Source organism: Pempheris klunzingeri, chromosome 10 (genome assembly GCF_042242105.1).
Source record: "Pempheris klunzingeri isolate RE-2024b chromosome 10, fPemKlu1.hap1, whole genome shotgun sequence".
NCBI lineage: Eukaryota > Metazoa > Chordata > Actinopteri > Acropomatiformes > Pempheridae > Pempheris > Pempheris klunzingeri.
In genome coordinates, this window is record NC_092021.1 from 3948687 (window position 1) to 3972414 (window position 23728).

At 40.1% G+C, this 23728-nt stretch overlaps 1 protein-coding gene and 1 long non-coding RNA gene across 2 annotated transcripts; one reads left to right on the forward strand and one right to left on the reverse strand.

Moving 5' to 3' along the window:
- Positions 1-1001: 1001 nt before the first annotated feature.
- Positions 1002-15807, reverse strand: LOC139208506 (transmembrane protein 50B). Its single transcript, XM_070838211.1, has 7 exons — positions 15747-15807; positions 14320-14585; positions 11875-11987; positions 10995-11062; positions 9992-10084; positions 3686-3743; positions 1002-1513 (listed from the first exon to the last, which is right to left on the reverse strand). Exons 2-7 carry the CDS (start codon positions 14416-14418, stop codon positions 1468-1470), a joined length of 477 nt encoding a protein of 158 aa, XP_070694312.1. The 5' UTR covers positions 14419-14585; positions 15747-15807; the 3' UTR covers positions 1002-1467.
- A 2639-nt stretch (positions 15808-18446) lies between these two features.
- LOC139208450 (uncharacterized) lies at positions 18447-23144 on the forward strand. Its single transcript, XR_011585183.1, has 3 exons — positions 18447-18605; positions 21145-21237; positions 22423-23144. It is a non-coding gene; the product is annotated as an uncharacterized lncRNA (long non-coding RNA).
- Positions 23145-23728: the final 584 nt, after the last annotated feature.

The following is a 23728-nucleotide window of genomic DNA, read 5'->3' on the forward strand; positions in this document are numbered from 1 at the left end:
CCCTACTGAGAATGAGCCCTATGAAAAGAAACACTCCTGTCTCTCACCTAAAAGACTTTATAATCCAGTGCATGTATTGAACTCTGACATACAAGTATACAAGATGAGCAGCTTAAGTGGAGACAGCAGAATGGGCTTTGTTCCCCTCGTGATGAGTGTACACGCACATCCATCTCCGAATGCATTTCTATCAATAAATTAGCCAAATAAGACATGTGATTTCCTTTTCTAATTCACTACAGTGAAACAACACTGTAACCTCTTAACATGTTTAACAAATGATGACATAAATAAACATTTTAGATACAATCAGAGATACAATAAAATAAAATGGCTCCTCAGTTCTCAATAACAAACAGGGATTCCCTCTTAAAATGCAAACATTTTAAAACCGTTTGAAATGATTTTCTGAGGAACAGCAGATATATACAGTATGAACAAAATGAGTCATTTGCAAATGACTACTACAAATGACTAAACGACAGAACTATTTTTACAACAGGAAAGACTTGTAAGGGTATCCAGAACGAGAAAAAGGTGATACTATAAAACATTTGTGAATTCTTGTGTGTTTGAGGTGGAGCTTCTAACCAGCTTTTTAAATTTAAACTGGTTTCAAGTGGTTACAAAACATGTTTAAAGACTGTGTGTGTGTGTGTGTGTGTGTGTGTGTGTGTGTGTGTGTGTGTGTGTGTGTGTGTGTGTGAGAGTGAGGGAAGCCCTGCTCGGACCGAGCATTAGCATGCGTCTTGGGTTTACACCTGGCATTAAAATGTATCTCCATTTCCATCTTGAGTTTTCAGATCTCACTTCGTCTGTCTGTATGCAAATAGACACGTACATCCTTTGTACAAACATTTATATAAGACTACAGACATTTTCTTTAAAATATTGAAACATTACAAATTAAAAAAATCTATTTAATAGCAATGTCTCCTTTACAATAGAAGACAAAACAGTGGTTGCCTTTTAAAAGTCTGTGTCTGTGCTTGGTGCGACAATATCACAGCACCATGCTTCATCTAATCATTACTGTGTTGTTAATATCACAGCCCAAATCAGGTCCATAACGCTAACATTAAGGACTTAAAATTCCCTCGTCACTTGTACTGATGAATGGGGCTCAGTGCGTGGACGGCTGCTCCACATGCACAGCAGGGCGCAGGTTCTAGAGCTAAACATCTTTCAGTCCTGACAGTAAGTTTAAATTGTCTAAATATTCAGTGGACCTTCAATGTGGCTCAAGATACAAATGCACACACTACTAAAAGAATGTGCTTACATGTGGCCCAGACCACCTCTGAGTGCAGTCTGTGCGATTAGGTCGCAGTGCATCCTGGGTGCGCTCACACCTGTACTGAGAGCTGTCCACATGTGATCGGATCACAAAAAACGCATGTTAATACCAGGTCTGAACAGGGAGAGAGAGGGGGGGGAGAGAGGGAGAGGGAGAGTCAGACAGACCATCTAACCCCATAAATCTTCAGTTCGACCAAACTTGTAGATCAGGGTGCTACAGAGAGGGTGAAACAACAGCAGAACAGGACATCAGGACACAGTGAGCTCTGCAGCACAGACAACAGCTCCGGTGTTTCCCCATCATAAGGGGACTGGGAGGACTTTACACTGTGTCATCAATCAGAGTTCCTTTAATAATCCCCAGGGGGAAACTGCTTTTTGTTACACACAGCTCCAAAAGAATAAACTTCAAACAAAAAGAAACTATTTAATGGTGCTGTGCTGAGTGTTTGGGTACTGCAGTTACTATGACGCAGGTCAAATGTTTCCCCATTTTGTCTTTTTTATTTAGTTTGACTAATAGTGACTTTTACAGTTATAGTGGCTACTTGGTGTCAGTTTCAGGTTTTATGTTTGGTGTAACGGCACAGCTTGTGCTATGACAGTTGCTATGACAGTATTGTGTCATACACACAAGACTTTGCGGCACAACAGTTGGATTGGATTGCATTGGATTTTATAGTAACACCTGGTAAAGTGATAAAATTCTGTAATAATTTATATTTTTGTATTACTATATGAAGCTAAATTATTATTACATTCTCTTATTTTCTTTGAAATACAAGCAATTCTTAGTAGATTCCTTTGTTGAGTGAACAGCATATTTCTACTGTTTACTAGGGATGTGCATTTTAGGCAAAAACCCTTTTCGATAGTCACAGTGAACTATTGAAAGATTACTTAAATTCCGGCACGCACACACACACACACACACACACACACACACACAGTCTCTAGATGCAGCAGGTGCACCTCCCTAAAACTTTGCTACATTGCTGCTCTTATTATCTGCCAGTCTTTCACTTTTCTTGCTGAAGCACGTATTATGTGTGGCACGCTGGACATGAGTGTTTGGATTAAAGCAGACGTTGATTCGATCACCGTCCACGATCTAAGCCTGCTAATGCCGAAGGCTGCTTCAAGCAAATGTGCTGTTGCGAATATCTGCTGAATGAAATGGGACTCAGGCTGCCTGAGCTAACAAAAATCATAGACTGTTTGTGCCCACGTCTACAGAGGCCTGCTTCCATCTCAGCGCACCAGGTCAACCTACTGCTGCCGACGGGCGTGCTACCAGGTGCTGGTAAAAACAAAGCAAAATATGCTTCTTCAAACAAAACGATAGTGGTATAAACTATTCAATGTTTTGTAATCTAACGCATATTCAAAAATCATGACCCATCCCTTCTGTTTACGAAGCAGTCATCTTGACTGGGGGGCTCTTCAGTATGGTGAAATGCTCTCAGAGTATTATAAACCAACAAGCCTTCAAATCCTTCTGTTTCATTGTCTCAGCAGTACCTGAACTACGCAAATCCTATCTTTTGTAAAATGCCGGGCTGTTTTCAGGGCTGTACGTATTCATGTTAAAAAGGCCCCACTGACACCATTCAGCCATCAAATGTCAAATTCCTGTCGACTCCTTCCATTACATTTAAGTCAGAGGATTAGATGAGAGGTTCATCTCTGAACTGGAAAAGCACTTTCATTTCAGCCTATTGTCTGTAGGCAACAGCTCAACAAAGTAATACACCTACAACACAATCAAAAGAGGCACGGCCTGCTTACCTGCTTGGGCATGTTAGAAGCCCACAATTCAAGGAAAAAGGATCAATGAATTCAGCTGGTTTATATATGAGTCACACCCGTTAGGTGTCAATCCACTTCTTGCCCTTTCTCTCCACTTTTTTTGTAGTATGTGAAGCACTTACACGACACAACTTTTCCATGACATAAGCCAATATACAGAACATAAAACATGAGCTGGACTCAAGCTGAAGGCTGTGCAGAGCAACAAAACAAATAGAATAATATTCATCCGGAGATGGGTTCCCTTTAAAATATGGCACAAGATATACATTTGAAAAAGGCCAATACTTTACAGTACGTTCACCCTTTTTATCTGTCCAGTAATTCCCCTGGAGTTCTGCCAACAAAAGGTTGGTCCTGCTAAACTACTCCTATTAACTGGATGATCCTGCATGTACATGTTTTACCAGCTGAGTGACGTAGGTTCGCAGTCCGTGGGCAGCTAGATGGCCTATAATCTAAGATGGCCTATAGAATCTTAACAGCTTTTTTTTGGGTAGCCCTAGTTTATAGATAGGTGATGTTTTAATATTTGACTTCCATATTTGATTTCAGTCCAGTTTCATGTTATACTCACCTAAAAAAGATGAATGCATTCTGAAAGAATACTGCCAGTCCAGGTGCCACTTCTTTCTCTAAAAATTAAACAAATGACAAACAGAATCACAGTCAATAAGACAACAGTAAGCACGACCTTTTGAAACACATGCTTATGCGTTCCTTTAAACTGATGTTCTTTATGTGTGACTGAGCCATAATCAACAGTCTGTGAGCTGAAAATATCTTGTGGGGAAAAGGAAGTCACTTGATTCCAAATGGTTTGGTTCCTCAGCTGTTGTGTTGTGTAACTAATGCAGCGGGTGAGAACTGCCTCGTCCAAAAGTTAACTGTAACACAACTGTTTTAATGTAAACATGGCGTCTATAGTGCAGCTAAAGCTGAGATGGTTCTTGGGCAGTCTATGTTAAACAAATCAAATGGGTGGCTGGTATGGTTTTTTGGACCAAATGCTGTCTCTCCCCAGAGGAATATGTCCTGGTGGTCTTGAGGTTGACGGTTGAGAATAGCAGTTTGTGAAATGCAATTGACAGCTCAATTTTTTTCTATTATTACTCTGCCACTATGCTAATTCATTCACTGCACTCGACTGCTTGTTGTCTTTTGCTCCGTGTTCTTCTTCTTGCCCATGATGGGTGGGCAGCAGAAACACAAACATGGCAAATGGACAACAATTCCATTAGTAGGACAAGAGCCCAACCGGCCAGAGGACGTCAGCCCTAATAAACACCACTCTGATGGGATACTGTGAGCCTCAGTAAAGCCCCAAACATACAGTATACTGAGATTGTATAGTATACTTACTGACTGCAATCAACAATCCAAAAAAATAACAGTTAATGGGATTTGTTACTTATATTATTCTTTCTCTAACTTTGCTTCAAGTGTAAAAATAGCAGGGCTCCACAGCAGCCCAGATCAATCTATCTGCTGCCAACTGGCGTACAATCAGACGCTCACACACATCACATGAAATATTCTAATATTTTTTATGATTTAACGAATATTTGAAAACCATGACCCATCCCTAAAAAGTATGTCAGTCTTCTGTTTACAGTTTTTATGGAGCTGTTTTATACAGAAATTACTTTTTTTTTTTTTTTTTTTTTTTTTTTTTTTTAAAATGCAGCTATTTTTTGTGAATTAAATTACTGATAAAAAAAAATTACTGATAAAATGACACTTCTGTCTTCTGTAGTAATTTATTTTCCCAGTACCAGCAGGTACTTAGTTAACAGCACCATCTACAAACTACAGTGAGCTATGTAAGAAATACATTTACTAACTAACTAACCCGCTTCACAGCGTTGTGCTGGGTCCAAAAGCACAATCCAAAAATGAACCTTATGCTCGCACAACCTTATGCCGTATGCACACTGTATGTGCAACCAGTAAAAAGGTACATTGCACATACTATCTGCATATGTTACATAAGTTCTACAATTGGAGCTCTGCTGTTTTAGCTCATATTTGTTCACTTTAATAAAAATACCTTTTTGCTGAAACTGTTACTATATCCTGACATGGGACAGGTAATCCTTTGGCCCCTCCTAATGTCATCTGCAAGAATCCACCGTGTGTGTGTGTGAGGAAACAACCCATCAGAGCAAGAACAATCTCTAACACAGTGTCAATCACAGCTCATGCACACTTGTTGCACAGCCTCCTCTGTGGGGGAGAGCTTTGGATGCAGAACTGAAGCACATTAGAGAGGGAGGGGGAGGGAGCTGAAATTGTACTTTTAAATTCTGATGCTGGGAACACACTGTTTACTTCAGCAGTGGCCCTGCGTCGCAGGACCTGGCTTTCTTTTCAGCATGCATCTTCACAGGTTAGAGCAGCCACACAGCCTGCGTGAGCAGTGCAGCTCATCTAGAGGTTCCAAGTCTCACCTATTTTTTCCACAACACGTGTGGTTCACAGAAGACACTGTGAAAATGATCTGTTATGACAGAGACATTACAACTTTGGTTTGAGTGTTGCTAGTCGTGTCGTGTGGAAACAATTTTGCTAATGTTAGAAAGTTGGAAAGTTTGAAATAAAAGTGAAGTAGCTGAAGAGAACAAAGAGAAATGAAGAGAGAAACATGCATTCACTCTACCACAGTCCAGCTGTGAGTTCATTTGGCTGCATGTGGACATGTGAAGATGTTTAATGTGAAGATGTGCAAATATTATTAGAGTAACACTCAAATTAACTTAAACTGTTGAATGTTTCTATTCCTTTAAAAATGGCGCATTACTGCCGTCATATAGTGCGGAGCAGTTGATTTTTTTTTGCGGATTATTTGACTGATTTATTATTTGACAGACTGTCCTTTCATTCCGTTTTACTTGCACCATATTCAGAGTTCATACAGACATTAAAAAATGAGTTAGTATTTTTTCAAGGACTTCACTCAAAGCAAACGATTCATTTTCAAATGAATTCTGTGAAGCACTGAAGCTCAAATATTATATATATGTAATTAAAATATATTTATATTGGAGTACAATTTATAAATTGAATGAAACCATTTTTGGCCTATGTAATTGTATACATCAACTTGTCACATTCTTTTTAGGCCTATAAATCAGCATATTAACAAATAATGAAAACAAAAACAGTAGTAAAAAGAGAATAAAATAAAATCTGCAGATTAATCACTAATAAAAATACTTGGTAGTTTGAAGTAAAGGCAACAGAACAGTTAAAACAGTGGTGGGCCGTCAGGGCCAGCAAGGCCTTCTCTGCTGGCCTAAACTCAGAATCACTGACTTACGTTTTAATATTTTCCCATTAATCTTTTTAGATTATTCCTAATCGTCTATGCTCTTCATTTCATAGCGCGTCTCTGTGTCTCTGGGCTGGGGGGCTTCCAGCAGTGTATGTCTATGTTAGAGCTTTTATCCAATCATATTTCAGCCATCATGTGTTGCCAGGGTCAAAGAAGGCCTGAGGCCTTCAGAATCTAAAGTGCAGGCGCCCGCAGCTTAAAATACATCACAATGAAACTGTTGCTTTAACCAATCAGATTTCGAGTTGGTGACCCCAGGGCCATCTAGCAGACGGAAATAGCAGTGTCTGCATTTTTCTTTACAAGCTCAAACATTTAGTGGAAAAACTGAAAAATGCTTGAAGATTTAGCTTTCCTGTGAATCACTGAACTAATATTTAGCTGTATAACCACTGTTTCTGAGAACTGCTTCACATATGTGTTGCATGGAGTCAACCAACTTCTGGCACCTGTGAACAGGTATTCCAGCCCAGGACGACTGGACTACATTCCACAATTCCTCTGCATTTCTTGGTTTTGCCTCAGAAACAGCATTTTTGATGTCACCCCACAAGTTTTCTATTGGATTCAGGTCCGGGGATTGGGCTGGCCACTCCATTACGTTAATCTTGTTGGTCTGGAACCAAGATGCTGCTTGTTTACTGGTGTGATTGGAGGCCAGTCAATGTGTTCTTTGGCAAATTGTAACCTCTTCAGCACGTCGTTTTTGCAACAATGGGACTTTGCGGGGGCTTCTTGCCGGTAGCTTGGCTTCATATAGGTGTCTTCTAATTGTTACAGTACTCAGGTAACTTTGGACTTTCTTTGATCTCCCTGGAGCTGATCATTGGCTGAGTCTTTGCCATTTTGGCTGTTCTTCCATCCATTCGAATGGTAGTTTTCCCTTTTCTTCCACGTCTTTCTGGTTTTGGTTGCCATTTTAAAGCATTTGAGATAATTTTAGCCGAGCGGCAAATCATTTTCTGCACTTCTTTATATGTTCCCCTCTCCAATCAACTTTTTAATTAAAGTACCCCAACTTGCTCCTGAAGCATGGCTTCAGTGTGTGAATAAGTATGAAAGAATAGTCTCCTCCAAATTCCATTCCTCCTGTATGAATGATGTGTGAATGGGTGAATGAGGATGTCATGTAAAGCGCTTTGAGTAGTTGAAATAACTAGAAAGGTGCTACACAAATACAGACCATTTACCATTCTTCTGAACAATGAACGACCCATTTTACTCTGATTTTCAGAGATAAATGCACTATAACCAGCATGTACAACATTTGCTGCCTTTGTCCTTAAAACGGGCCACCTGTCTGACACCTGTTTTTTCACAGAATGAATGATCTCACTAATTGAACTCCACACTGCTATTATTTTGAACACGCCCCTTTTAATTAATGATTCAATAACACAGAATCAGGAGCATGCATGTCATGACTGTTGGGTCTGTTGGTTTTCTATTACTCTACTACACCTACTAGTAAATTATTTGCCATGTAGAAATATAATTTTTACCCAAAACAGTGATTGATCTGGTTAGTGATGTGCGACTGCTATTATATTGAACACAACTGTACATCTCTGGCTAAGTTTCTGTGTCTGGTAAGAATCCAGCAATCTCTGTTCTTTCTCCTCGAGAGATTTTCTGAAGCTAATAAATCTCACTCCACAGTACCTTGGATGAGAGGACCACTCTGCCTCTGTGAATGCTTTTTCACTCTCCCTTTCCAAGTGTTCAATTTCTGTTTCATGTACTGTCGCTCCTCTTCTCAGCACTCCTCATCACACCTCTCATTTTGTTTTGAATCATCTGAGGTGTATGTCTCCTCTTTTTTTTCTCAACAGAACAAGGAGGGTTTTCACAACTTGCCACACACTGTTGTACTGTTCATTATCTTTAATTTTTCACCACCAGGAAGGTGTCAAGGCACTTCAAACTGACCTATTTCTAGCACCTTCCTCTTGGAGGAAAGATCAGCATTGCTTTAGAGCAAGAACCTTTTTAGCTCGCGAGCATTTACATTTTCTCTCACAGGTTTCGGGAAAGGCTGCGATCAGCTGCAGCTGCACAGAGACAGCTGGTCAAAGAAATGTTGACTGGATTGGACTTTTCAGAATCCTTTCATTTCTTAACAAGGCTTTCATTTGATAGCCCTTACTGAAGGCAAACTCAATGTAGACAGATAGGCAGGCTGGCTGACAGCGCTGCAGCCATGTATGTATGGACAGCACACAGATGCCAGCTGCAGTAGTTCAGTGTGGTAGCTGCCACATACAGGTAGAGGTAGGCAGCAAAGGCATCTTTGTCATTGGTTGAGAATTAAGCAAGGTAAAAGGGTCACTAAGAGACTCTGTAACCTGTGATTTTAGTGCTGTGCTCATCACACTATTAAGCATCTTAATCCAACCAAGGGTCACGAATGGGACCAATTTGAAATCTTGAATATGCTCCACTGTTCTTATGAAGGTGGTGATATGAGGGAGCATCTCTAAATCTCTCGTGTCAGCATCAATATTTTCCACCCTCCCAATGTGGACAGAATTTCGTTGGGAACACTCATGAACAAGTGATCGTGCAATGGGGTCGCAGGCGCTCCCGTCAGCAAAAAAAAGGGTTAAAGCCAGGAAAGAATTGACTGGGAGAGTGCTGCAGAGTGGCATGAGATGGTGACACAAGAATTAAAACAAAAAACCTGAGTGATTCCTGATTCCGAGCAATTTCATTATGACTTGAGGAGCAAAACTTTGTTCAAAATAGATGGCATTCTATGTATGTAATTTGAATTTCAACATGTTTTAAGCACTTTTTTAAAAAAGGAGCTATTTTCAGGGTATTTCAGTGCTTGATTTTTTCTACTCAAAACCCAAGCACTTCAACTCTGTGAGTAGTTTATGTTGGTACATACAGTGCCCTCAGAACGCATTCAGATCCTTCACTTCGTTCACATTTTATCAGGTTTCAGTCTTGTGCTAAAATTGTTTCAATTTTATTTTTCCCTCATCAATCCACACTCAATACCCCATAATGACAGAGTGAAGGAGGTTCAGTGGAAGGGATGGTGGAGAGGACAGGGTTGAGGGAAAGCTGAACGGACGGTACCAAGATATTCATAATTAAAACTGGGTCCAGAGCGCTCAGGAGCTCAGACTGGGATGAACGTTCAGCAGCACAATGACCAGAAACACACAGCAAAGACAGCGCAGGAGTGACTTAGAGACAATGGTCCAATTGAACATTTCTGGAGAGACCTGAAATGACTGTCCACTAGCAGTGCTGGTAGGCTGTCTGCATGCTAAATTGTCTTTTGTAAGATAGTGTTCTAAGCAAATACCAGTTTGGATATGTATTCATTTGACAACGTTCAGTGTTGTATGTATAAGTCAGAACACTGTAAGTATGAAATGTCCGTCACTGTTGGAATCATCCAGAAAGATTATTTTTGAAATATAACATATTTGGCAAGTACACAAGTATCAGTGTAGTAAAACAGGGACGGAGACACATGATGAAGGAAAAATGAGTCTGTAGAAAAATATGGTGTTCAGGTGGACGGACACTCACTCTGCACCACGTAGGCACCAAACAGGATCCAGATGGAGGCGATGAGTGAGCCGAACATCATCATGAAGCCGATAAACAACCATAGACGAGCTCCTGAATGGACAAGGACATGCAAATCACTGTCCATAGCTCACTAGTAACTCAACAGTTATACAATTCAATTCATGATAGTTGTCTCGCATAAGTTTATGAGCAGGATGTTAGAAATAATGATTCCACTCAGGGCACCAACTGTTAAATCAGAAGCTGGCCTGAGGTGGGGACGTGGACAGGGACATTTTGAAGAGCAATGCTTCATTAACAAAGCAACAGTGCTGTGTGTAGGGTTGGGTTGGCCTGTTCGGTCCACAGGTGGAAATCTAAATAACTTTGATTTTATGCAGACCAACTGAATTGGCATTTGTCTTTTAACTTTTCTTGCTTTAATAATAAGCGATATGGCAATGTGATTAAAACAATATTATGTTTGTTTAGGCTATAAACACATCCACCAGTGTCTGTGCACTGATCTTTTTACCATCTGTCTTATGTACACAGTCCGGTCCACTAACAGATTTTGCCAGATAAAAACCCAAAAACGAACAAACAAGCAGACAACCGAAGACACAGAGCACCGTACAAGGGTTTATAAAATCCCAAATTGTTATCCAACTGGACTCTAGATACTGTGTAACTTTATACATGACAGACTTCAATGCTAATGAGCCTCCAAAGCTAAAAACCAAGTGCAGCTGGGCAGACCAGATACCCGGCTGCTTCACAACCCTGCTGATTGCCTCATGTGGGCGTTATATTTACTCCTGAAGTTCAACATAATTTTTTATTTTGATGTTAAAGTTAAAAGTGAAGAAAGGTTAAGCTGAATGGTTATTCAGTTGTCCTGATTGTGGTGCCACTGCTTTCTCATTCATGGCCGCTCATTATGTTCCACTGAGCAGCAGCTGAGTCAACTAGTGGTGAAGTCTAAGACAAAATACACACACACATAAACCAAGAAACACACCTGTCCTCCCAAGGCAGCCCTCTCCATATGTGTCTCCTCTGACCTGGCCATTAGAAACAGCATTTATCCTGGAAATAAAGACACAATCGACAGTTGTACACTGGCAGCTGTTGTCCATGTTCCATGCCACCTGCCTGACCATGACATGAAAATGCCAGGAACCTCTTCTTTTTATTATCCATGTTATTATTACCATTACCTATTATATCTTTTACTAAACACATTTTTAGGCCTTTTTGAGGTGCAAAACCTCACAACACTTTGCACCCATGCTTGAGGGTGTGGTACATTAGCTCAAGTCCACCTTTAAATTACATGTAGATGTATAAAATTTGGTAGGCATGTGTAACATCTCAAGACTTAAAAAAATAACAGGAGTGCTAATCTAGAATTGTATCTGACCAATAGCTGACCTTCATGAACCAACTATCAAAGCAGAAATAACTTTCATAAAAAAAATATCTTTTTACCATATTGCTGCATACTGTCATTGTATTCTGACAGGGCAGGTAATCAGCTTCCCTTAAAGACAACACGCACAGAGAAGGAGCTATTCTGCTCCTCTGCTCTTTGTAATCACACATAGAGCTGATCGTGAACAATAACCTCATGAATTTGTAATGTATGGCATCCACCCCCACCTCTCTGTGTCTCTGTCTACCCAGGGCTTCTGCAGAAGGCTGGCTCACTTTTTCCATAAGGTGGGGTTTCTTTTTACATATGCAGTACAGTTGTTGTTCTATTTAGAGTTTGATGTTACCGGGGTGTCCATTTTCATGCTGCACTGCGTCCAGGAATTGAACCACGTGCACTCAGTTTCTCACTCCATCTCTGATAATTTCTCAAGACAAACAGATCTACAACCTTGTCTAGCACTTACATGAAGAAAGCTATAGTGGAGAAGACACCGCATGTGTGGAATGCATGATTCATCTCATCCTGGGTTGGATACGTCACTGCTGCATCAATCATGATCCACCAGCCAGTGAAGAACTGGGAAAAGAGAGAATATAGTGTTTGAGGTTTGACATTTGAGGCATCAGAATACATGAGATGCGGTTCCCTAAGCTGACTCTCTTATATTCAATGCTGGGGGGGGGCCTCGGGGAGAAGAGGGAGCACCGGGAACAGGGGACACAAATGGCACAGTCCTTATGATCACATCAACAGACGTGGAGGAAGAAACTATTTTACATATCCCAAGGTATTGGGGGGCACTGTACTGAACCAATTTACAATATTTACACATTTCTTCATTTATTTTTAAATGTATAGTTCTCCTGAATCTGCCTCATCTACCACTAATTTCCTGTACATGAAAAGATTGGAAAGTCCCCATAAAACAAATAGAACATGAAACAAAGGATAGCAATTCAGCTGTTCTTGAGAAACTCAACAAGAAGTTGGGTACCTTCCACATATGGCATGCTGGCAAAGTTTCATTTCACACATTGCGGAATAAACAGAAATTAGCTACATTTGATGTCATCGCTTTAAGCTGCGGACATGACGGTCAGTATGTTTTGTACATTACATTTACTAATAAAAAATGAGGAGAGATAAAAAAGGTTTGCAGAGTGTGTATTCTGAACAACTAGGAACTAGATATATACTTATTAAGCTCCCAGTCTGTGTGTGAGCTGTATGTTGCACTAACTTTACCAGCAGACTCCTCATACTTGCTGGATGGCCAGGGAAATAAAATCAATGAATCAATCGACTACCACTGTTGACTTCTTCCCATGGAACTGACGAAAAAACAAAAATGGAGCTTTTCCAAAACGGTTACCGGAGCGTGTACATCTTAAAAAGCTTGATGTTTGTTGTAATTAGTACATCAACAGGTTACATACGAACACTGCTGATTTCTTCCCATGGAGCTGACATGAAAACTATTTTGGTTCAGTACATTTCAGCTGTCAGTCAGCCTGGTGAATGCAGGTCGACCTGCTCTGCAGGAGCTGCTGCTGACAGAAATCCAAATGCAAGCAGCTGTATATGGAAAATGGAGTGAGCGTGGATTAGATGATAGTAATTACTCAAATACAATACGGTAATGCAAATCCATAATACCAGCACTAAGGGGGGCTCAGGGTAGAATTTGACCTGAACAGTCTGGGGAAATTAACCTATAATTATTATTCATGGTGTGCATGTGTTGCATACCTGCTGTAACAATTTGATAAGAGGGAGAGTCAGTCCTTTAAGTCTATCGTCATTACTAAAGGCACAAAAAATACAATTCATTGAAACAAAGCACTGAGGAAATTAGATGAATATGTGCATTTTTGGAATATTTGGATTTTTGTCATGTTGGTGACTTTTCTGACAGAGGCCTTTGGATCACAACAACACTATGGTGAATTAACAACTTCATTTTTGCTTCACAGAAATGACTGTGATAAAGGTTGAACTGGGATCGTCCTGAGGCATTTCTATCTGATGAAGAGCAGCAGAGGATGGAGATGCTGTCAAACTTAGTTTAATTCTAAATGTTAGCAAAAACACTTTCATCCATTTTTTCACTTGGATTCTAAATGAACACTGAACCCTGAGATTCTGTCCGGCTCAACGTACTCAGAGTTGACTGAACAAACTCTGATTAGCTATTCTGGAACCAAAAACTGAGTTCCCCTTATAAGAGTTAGTTAAGTCAGAGTTCAGGTTAGGCTCAGTGTTCGTTAAACCTGCTTTCTGAAACAGAGCCTCGACATCCACTAAGCCAAATGTTTACAAAGGGCCTCTAGCATCATAAAGAAATCCCTCTACTCCTCTTATATTGGGGCGGCTGTGGTTCAGTGGTAGAGTGGGTTGTCCCTCAATCAGAAGGTCGGGGGTTCGATCCCCAGCTCCTATGGGTCAACATGTCGAAGTGAACCCCAACTTGCTCCTGAAGCATGGCTTCAGTGTGTGAATGAGTATGAAAGAATAGTCCTGTATGAATAATGGGTGAATGAGGATGTGATGTAAAGCGCTTTGAGTAGTTGAAATAACTAGAAAGATGTTATACAAATACAGACCATTTATAAACTGTTCTTTCATCTAAAGAATTTTAGCTCTTTTATTACAACCATGCATCCATACAACTGTTATTGTCAAGCTGGTTTTATACTTTTTAGGTCGTTTATGCCCTACAGCTGAAGAAATTATACATCAGTTCAACTGTATTTGTACAGTTGAAATGACAAATTTCTAACTTAAACTAACAGTAACAGCCACTCAACCTCATGATTTTGACAATCTTTCCCTTTACATACACTCACACAGCCACACTCAATATTCCTGCTGCAACACTATTTTTTTGTCTCTGACAAGACGCACTGACCAGAACTCCAGCGACAATAGAGGCCACAGCATTCCTCCTCTCCCCCCAGTCGATGCATTCCCACTCTGGCCAGCGGAAGTTATCCAGGAAGCCAGCCATCTGCAGTCAGTTTTGTGTCCACTCGCTCGTTTTTGGATTCTTCTCTGCACAGACGAACCAGTCCTCCTCCTGACCCTTATGTGTCAAACACCTGCTTCACACCCTGTTCTTCACAGACTGCAGGCTGCTCTGCTTCTGGCTGGGATCAGTCACTCAGTCAAAGTTGCCTGTGGAGGATGCACACATTCATGACTTAAAAACATCTTCTACACACAAGTTTTGACCTTGTGTAGCCGCGGGTTTCCCCGACATTGAAATGAGAAACTGCTGAGCTTCAGGGGGGGGTCTCTCAAGAAATAAATGAACCGCTCATACATGGACTGTCGTATTAAATTTAACTTAATAATTTGGTTATTTATTGTTGGCTTGCTTGGTTGGTTAGGGCAGCATAACTTCTTCTAACCTCTTCTCATATTTCCGTTCGACATTGAGTCAATCTAACAAGCAGTTTCATGTCTTAACTGACTAATCGGTTGATGCTGATGAATGCATTCCACCAAATGAAGCCATTATGACCGGTGTTTCAGGTTAACAAGTGACTATGCTGCAGCTCTTGAAATCAGGAAATCGAATGCGTAGCTGTCCATGTGAATGCCTGTTTGATTAGCTCTCATCACAATGTCCAAACATCTGATCTGATTCCACTTTAGAGCCGGCACTTGTTAAAGATGAGATAAGATAAGATAAACCTTTATTCGTCCCACATTGGGGAAATTGCCGAAACACCGGCACTACTAACGTTAACTCCACTTAGGACCATTCTAAACGTATTCACACACTGAACGCACTTCAAGTGATACATAACTACCAGGTCACTTGTATTCAATCTCAAGAATTGAAGAACGAATGTTATTCAATTAAAGGCGCATACCTGTAGATAAGCATTTAGTGCTATAAGAACTTAGCTGCCACTGAGTTTTCTATTACTACAAACCGAGGAAAGTGAACAGAAAAACGAGAATCCAGTCAATAGCTCAATTACGCTAGCTCTAACGTTAGCCTGACAATACTGTTGCTACCATTAGTAGAGCTCGTAAATAGAAGCGCCATTAAATAAAGATTATCGATCGTCTGCTCTTTGACCCGCACTGTAGGTGGCTTAATAGAAGGAACACACACATGCACACACCTTTCGTGGGTTGAGTTACAGCTATATTAATGCTAACAGTAGCAAACATAGCGTTACTCGTTCAGCTGAATCTGCGGCTAACACTTAGCAAACATCAAGCATGAACGTACTGACGTTCAACTTTGTTATCGTAGGCAACTTAGTTAGTTGTAACGCATCAGGAAATGTTTTGCATGTAGGACTACGTGCCATTGCCCACCTTGTCAAGAGTCCGAGATAGCTTTCAGTTTCCATTGAAAGGCTGATATTTGGTACTTTTTTTCTTCTTCGCCGTCTTCTTCTTCTTCTTCTTTACATTTAATGGCAGTTGGCAACCAACGCAACGGTGCATTACCGCCACCAACGCCTGACCGCCACTGCAAGCATTCGCTCCTAAATCCTAAATCCTAAATCCTTACTCATAATATTTCGAAAACAAAAGTACAACCAAATCCATACGATCAGGTTTTAACCAGTCAGTGATTTTAACACATAAATATATACTGCTTGTATGGTTTTTCCACCAAATAGAATAATTACCTAATTATCTTGTTTAAGTAAATGGCTGCCAGTTCTCTTCCTTGTTTTACCAAGAATCTGAAATCTCAACCACAGATTACGGCCATTTTTCTACTTTCCCAATATCCATTTTTAACTTCCTCACAAAACATCTCTTCATCTTTTCTGAAGGACCTCATAATATGAAAAAAAAAAATCAAATAATCCTATGATGTCTTCTGTATTCAAAAACACGTAGAAGGCTAAATATACTTTGTTAGACTAACTATACGTTCTCAATAGTAATTCTTTGTTGAATTGAGTAATAAGTCTTTCTTCATCTAAATAGCTCTCATTTAATGCCAACTTTCCATAGTTTAAAAGGTACCTTGTGATCTTTTTCACTATTACTAGTGCGAAACGGCAATGTTTGCATTAGTGTTAATCCTGTTTGAGTCTTCTGCATGCACATTAGAACTGACATGACTGATTAGATACACTCTAATTGTTTTATGCTGCTCCATTAATTGATAAGTCGGAACAACATGCCACAAACAGCCTGTCCTTCCTCTGAAAACAACAACAGGGGCCACTGAAAACGCTCATATATGTTATTTTGGGAGTTACTGGAAATCTATTCTGTTGCTGTGGTATGAGGATGTGTTGGCCAATAAATAAAACAATATGTTGCAAATGGAAAAATATTCAAAATATTTTAAAAATCAGCTTTGCTAATGTTAAACAGGGAGGAAAATGCAAATGAGAGGTTAAAAAAAAAACCTAATTAGCAATACAGTATGCATCTCGTTCTTTTTTTTGATAGGAAGATCACATATAATTTGTTTTTCTATTCTACTTATTTCTTACCTTTCAGTACATATTTGTACCATGAGGTGATAGCTTATGCTAATGTAAAAACACATTTTTTAAAAGTGCTGTGAAAACAATTCAATTCAGTTGGCTTTACTGGGATGAAAGTTTTAGAAACAAAGCATCAAAAAATACAAAAAGCAAAATACAATTGTTCAATATGTAATGAGCGGGACATTTTACAGTTGGTTGCTCAGTGCTTTGTTGTGGACAAACTAATAGTAAGTAAAAATGTAAGTAATAAGTGCTACTGAGACTAGCTCAAACATATCATATAAAAATGGTGTTTCTTAATTGCAATTAGTCTTTTCTTATATTTTCTGATCTATCTATCAGTCCAGTGATTCTCCTGAGCCCACTCCACACTTTGGAATGTGCATTTCAGTATCAATGTAAAATGTTAGTCTAAGTCTATTTGAAGGCAATAAAAGCATGAACTTCTTGAGACACATGCTAAGTCAAGGATGATACAGTTTTCCCCACAGATTCTGTTCCACATTTCCATTGTGACAGCAGTATATTGTTGCTACAGTGACCTGCTGATATCGTAGCCCTCATCGCTTTTAAATGCCAATCCAATATGGACTTCCTGCTGGGTAATGATACAATCCATTTTTCAGTCAGACTGGAATAGAAAGGTGATTTTTAAAAAAACATTCCTTTGATGGGGCCCTGTGATTGACGGGCAACCAGTCCAGAGTTCCGCCTCTCGGCCAAAGTCAGCTGGGTTTGGCTCCAGCCCCCTGCGCCCCTTAAGGATAAGCGGTGTAGACAATGGACGGATGGATTTCTTTAATGGAAAAATGACTAATGTGTTTGTGAAAGCTCAAGATCCAAATGAATCACATTCTTTAATTTGGTCACTTGTTTTGAATGACTATGACTCGCTTAAGTCCTTAAATATGCCTGAACTCTGTGACATTCGTGACTGTTTTACAATAACATTGTCTTTCTCTCTTCAGTTTCATGATTCGTGAAGTAATGTAGGACAGAAGGGACTGTGAAAAAATCAGTTTAGTGGGGAGGTGGGCTGAACCTTTTGTTTCACTTTTTAAAAAGCAAGTCTGCTCCCTTGAATTTCTTCACAGAACATACATTTTGACAATGTGCACCAATATGGGTCAGAGTTATACCAAATGTATAGCACAAGCTGTCAGATGTGTATAAAACATCTTTTAAAGTTAAAGCTGAAAGAAAATACGAGCATGATGCAGGAAAATGAACACCCTCTGCTGCTTTCCCAAAATAGTTACGCTATCCTCATTTCAGCAACAGAAAAATCACACAACCCTCCCCCATGTCTAAACCCCTTCCCCCGTGGTAATATGTGCATGGATAATAGAATCCATGCAGACCCCAAAGGTTAAGAGTTCTGAGTTGCTCCTGTCTACAAATATTGACTGAGCTGGTATTGATCACAGGACCAACAAAATATACAGATGCATTTATAAAAGACGGGAAGACGGCCTCTGGTAAATTCCACTCGTACAGATTGACTTCTCTGTCCTTTTGTCAGAGCAGAAGGGGTGGGTCAGGTTCGTCAGGGGAGGGCTCAGCTTGTTATTGAGGAAGAGATCCAGTTGCAGATGACAGCAACAGTGCTACCACAGATAAAAACAGCTTTGCTCCTGATACAACACTGAGGCTACACTTTTAATCTGGGCCCACAAATCTACAAAGCTGAGAGAAATGGTGTGACTGATCATCAACGGTGAGTCCTCGCTGTTTTCAAATCCACAGTTTTGGCATTTTGTGTTTAAATCAGTAATGCCAAAACTGATTGCGCTGGGACTTGAGTTAAAGATCTAATAGCAAAAACACATTCAAAATATTGATTATAGCAAAATATTGTTTGGTTCTGCTTTGTGAAGTATCAGAATACTTTACTAAAGCAGAGTTACCTACGCTGTGTGGCAAGTAAAAGCAACAGATGACGGAGAGGAATGCTTTCGTTGGTTGTCAGAGTGACTCAGCATTTTTCCGTCAGTGAGTAAAGGCTTTCTTATCCTGGGTTGCCAAAGGTCAGTCAAATCTCATGAGCAAGACAGAGAGACAACAACATTTTATGACAGTGTTTTGTGTGTGTGTGTGTGTGTGTGTGTGTGTGTGTGTGTGTGTGTGTGCTGCTGCTCCAGAGAGCTTTTGGCTCTGGGAATTTCGATTATTTATTCATTTTATCCCGTGAACGTTTCTGTTGTTCTTCTCCAATGTTCGGGGGTTTGTGAATGCCAAACATAAAAGTCAGGGAAACATCATTTCAGTGCAACTTCAATACATTTTTTAAATTTCTTATTTATTTCTAACCCCATAATAAAGTATACTGCACTGGAACAGGTTTTGTGAGTTTGACCATCATGGCTTTGCTTTGGTCCAGCCATAAAGCGGCGAGAAGGGGCACATGGCTAAGCAGCAACAATACACACTGTACACAGTAAGATGGTTGTGGTTAAAAACAGAATTTAAAAATGGCTTTACAGTAATCTATTTCCATGGACTGTGACCAATCTGAGTTTGATGAGACCATGCGTGGCTTCCCTGAAAAAATAGACCACACATGTATTTTTAGCGGAGCAGAGCAGAGAGCAGCTTCTGAGACTCCTCTAAAACACATCGTGGCACACATGGCAGAATCACAAGCACTTAATTAGAGAGGCCGTGATCAGCTCCAGCCTACCTGCTTTACTCCGTTTACTCAACAAATTATATTTTTTCATTATTTTGCACTGGCCTGCACAAATGAAAAATAACTTGTACTGTGAGGAATTTATAACAAACACTAAATGAAGGCTTGTGTGCTTTCCAGCAATAACAAAAAAAACTTTGAACACACAGAAACCATCTTGGACCATCTTACAAACTCAAAGCATGTGAGATTTTCTCACCCTCTCAAGTATTCCTGAACCAAAACCCAACTACAAAGATTAAAGAGTTAATTAAAAGTTAAACCTTCGCTGGACACTGTAAACCTTTTATTGGCTACATCATATCAGTACACCATCAACTAAACATTCCAGACTGCTCATTGCCGCAAGTTCCAGCATTTTCAACAGAAAGAATTCAAAGGAAATAAACTCGTCCTCAGTGACCAGTTTCCACATCATAGTGAATGGACACCACAAAGTCCTGAACCCCAGAGCAGAGAGAAAATAACAAGCAAGCAACCAAACTAAATAGTGACGGTCAACTCTTCCACATTCCTAAGATAACACCGTGTCCTCATCCTACTGTATGAATACATTGTTACACACCAATGATATCATGTATTCTTTTGATGCACATGCTGCGATAAAGAAAAGAATACATCCATATACTGTATGTCACACTTGTATAAACTGTATAATATACTGACTAATTAATGACCACCATGTCAAATCAAACTTCTTAAAGTGAAAGTTTTGTTCTTCCAACTGCATTTATAATATTTTTCGACGCAGCCATGTCATGTGATCTGCTACGTCAGTACACTTTAACAACAAACATTATTTGGACCACTACAGAAAATTCAGGCGAACATTTAATATTCAGGAATTTACGTTCTACTGACTGACTGATCTGTGTAACAATGTGTCCATAATTGAGCACACTGACCAGACAGGTTGTGTCATATACTAGATATCTTGTCTTGTTTCTTCCTCAACCAGTTCTCTCTTTCTTTCTCCTGCACCTGGGGATAGCTAAGAGCAAAACACCATCCTTTAAACACAGCACACACTGCATCCCTTTGCTTCTCATCATCTGACATGTGGCAGTTGACACCTGCAGCACACACCACATGCACGATCGAATAGCTGAATTACTGTGTTACGAAGTCATCACAAGGAATGTACTCATATTTGATCGGCCAATGCAGGATGACAACACATTGTGTAATAGTAAAAGCTGAGCCAGGTTTCTGGATGACTTTTTTCTGGAGCATTCTAGGTCAGTCAAAGCAATCCAAGAGAGTGGGCAAGCTCTGCAAACACCTCAGACCAACCCAGTCTCACAGAAGCTCAGACATAATGTGGATAATGCTTGTGATGGCACTGCCGTTATGCTGTGTACAGTATTCATATCTTTTTATTTCACACCTTTCTATTACATGTCTATGTCAACTCTTTTTCTGCATGTATTAGTTGAGCAGTAATGTTGCACAAAATGTGAAAATCAAAATCCAACGTGTGGAAAGAAAGGACTTTAACCCCACAGCTCCGTCAGTGCTGGACTGCTGCAGAACTTCTACTGACAGCTTTATGTTTTTCTTTTTCTAGCCTGCAGGTATGTGGTGCAGAAGATCCAGGCTGCAGTGAGAGGCGAGGCGCAGCCGAAGAAAACTAGCACCACAGCATGTAGCCAGGAAAAAGGTGGGTTTATGCCTTGTACTACATCCTACATTACTACAGTGCCAAGTGAGCAGGGAGCACAACACTGCTCAGACATGCAGCACCCTGGAAATTCTGGCAGTAATCTCCACAAATTCACAACTCTCTTCATCAGTAAATGGCTGGCAGTATTTTACATTTTTGCTGTTGTCAACACAGCCCATGAAAAGGCCGAAACCAGCGTGACTCACTTATGTGCTTTCAATAGTTTTTGGATAACAATAGAATTCTATAGCATAGAGGAAGAAAATATCAGGTTTTGGCTCCACAAGCAATACCTGGTAGAATCAGCTGAGAGCTCACTACACACCTCAGCCAAAGTGGTCAGAGGCAAGAAAAGATAAAAAGGACACTTGTCCAAGATATTGTCAAACACATAGTTTGTCTTCTTCCCTAAAGCTTTTTGTTCTGTAAAAGTAAAACATATCCTTGAAAATACAAACAACAAAGAATACATGTAATATCTGTTCTGCTTGTCCAACTACATTTTACTGTAGTAAGCTGTTAGACAGAAGTGACAGTCTGATCTTACATTTTGTTTTATAATACTGTATAATATCATACAGAACTAGCCTAATGTTTTATTATGGTCAGTGGGGTCTGTGTGGGGTCCCATTCTCTTACCGCAGGTTTATCATTAAGTGTTATACCTGAGTGGATCTGAGAGGATCTGGTCTCTCTCCTAGCTCATATATATTGAGTTGGATCTTTGATATCTCAGACAAAAACGGTGGGTGTGTATAGACTGAAACGAATTTCCTGAATTTCCCCATCAGAGTCCAGATCTATCATTTTGGACACACGAAGACCTCTAATGCAGTGCTCCTGAAACAAATTTTCATGTAGGACTTTTTAGACAGAGTTCGCAATGTTGTAATTTCAGCAAGCAAAATAGACCTTTGCTGGTTTTTGTCTACCACTGTCTGAAATTAGACTTATACTTAACTAACAAAGCTGTTAGCCCCTGGCTAAGACAGCTGTTACTGCTGCAATCCTTGCACATTCCAAAGTGGGCTTACCCCGACTTGAGTCCCAGGTTTGTTGGCCCTGCTCCTGAGCTGCGTTAGTCCAGAGTTTGTGGGGTTATCCCCTGAAAATCATTATCATAATCATTATTAGCACAATTACTCGCCTCAGCATGTCATCTGTCTGTTTCTGCCTTTGCAGAGGGGATGGCAGGGATGCAGTATGGCAGGATGAGCGCTGATGAGCCAGCCTTGATCCCCCAGCCAGCACAGACAGTCGATGTGCTGCGGAAGGAAGACTGTGGATCCTGAAAGTAAACCGAGAGCTGGATGGTAGAGTGGAGGGTCCATAATGAGGAGACAAACACACACACATACACACACACACACACACACAGAGTCTTGGACTAGTGAGTGTACTGATAGACACACTGGATTATAATGATCTTCCCACATTAAAATCACCATGGTGATATAATGTTAGTGAGCTGACCATGGGTGGTTCTTTCTAATGAAAGCAGTAATTCCATGTTGTCTTTTTGTTTCTTCATTTGTTTTTCAAATATCACCTTTGCCATGAGATTCATCAGCTCATTCATCATGCTGACATGCAGATTTGTCCGTCTGTGGCTCCCTGACATACATAAACACAGACGCAACCATTTATAAAAACCCAAACACATTGCACGGAACCCCCACCTGTTTCCAGCTCTCAGTTTTCTTTCACGTTCATCCTTCATCCTGTGGAGAGAGCAGTCCGAGTTGGCAGAGAGAATGAAAGCCTGATCTCCAATTCCCCAGCAGAGGAACTGATCAGTCTGGATAACTACTGAAGACTCTGCTAATGAAGCTGTGCCAAGTCATATATTCATAAACTTGTTCTTTTTCTCTGTCACTGTAATACTTAATAAAAAAAGGAACATATTTCTTGTGTTAGTTTTTCTATTCGTGTTCCGCTGCTCTTTAGAGTTCAATTCTCATGCATGTACAAATAGCTAATATAACTAAACACATGCATCTGTAGTGGATATCACTCAAAGAAAATGAAGATCCTGAACGATGAGCGTTGCTTTTTGCTTCGGCTTTACTTTGCCCAAGTCTGAACTGGGATGATAATTCAGGCTGCCACTCTAAAATCAGCCCAGGTCGTCTCCACACTTTAACAACTGATAACATATACTGTAGCCATTTACTGTCTATCACAGTAACACATCCTTAGGTTCATTATTACACTCAAGGCATTTATTTACAACAAAAGAATCCAAAATAAACAGACAAATAAATAATAAATAAATGAATGAGAAATATGTGTAAAGTCATTAGTGTAGGGAATGTACCAATAGAAATGTGTTGTATGGGTGTGCTGGCAAAAATAAAAGGATGGCAGGCTGCTGCTCTGCCTTATGTGCATGTCTTGCACACCAGGCCCAGGTGTATCCCTCAATGCTGATTGAATTTCTATTTCAGTCTGCAACCCTGGAGACAAAGCAAGCAAGCTATAGCAGAGT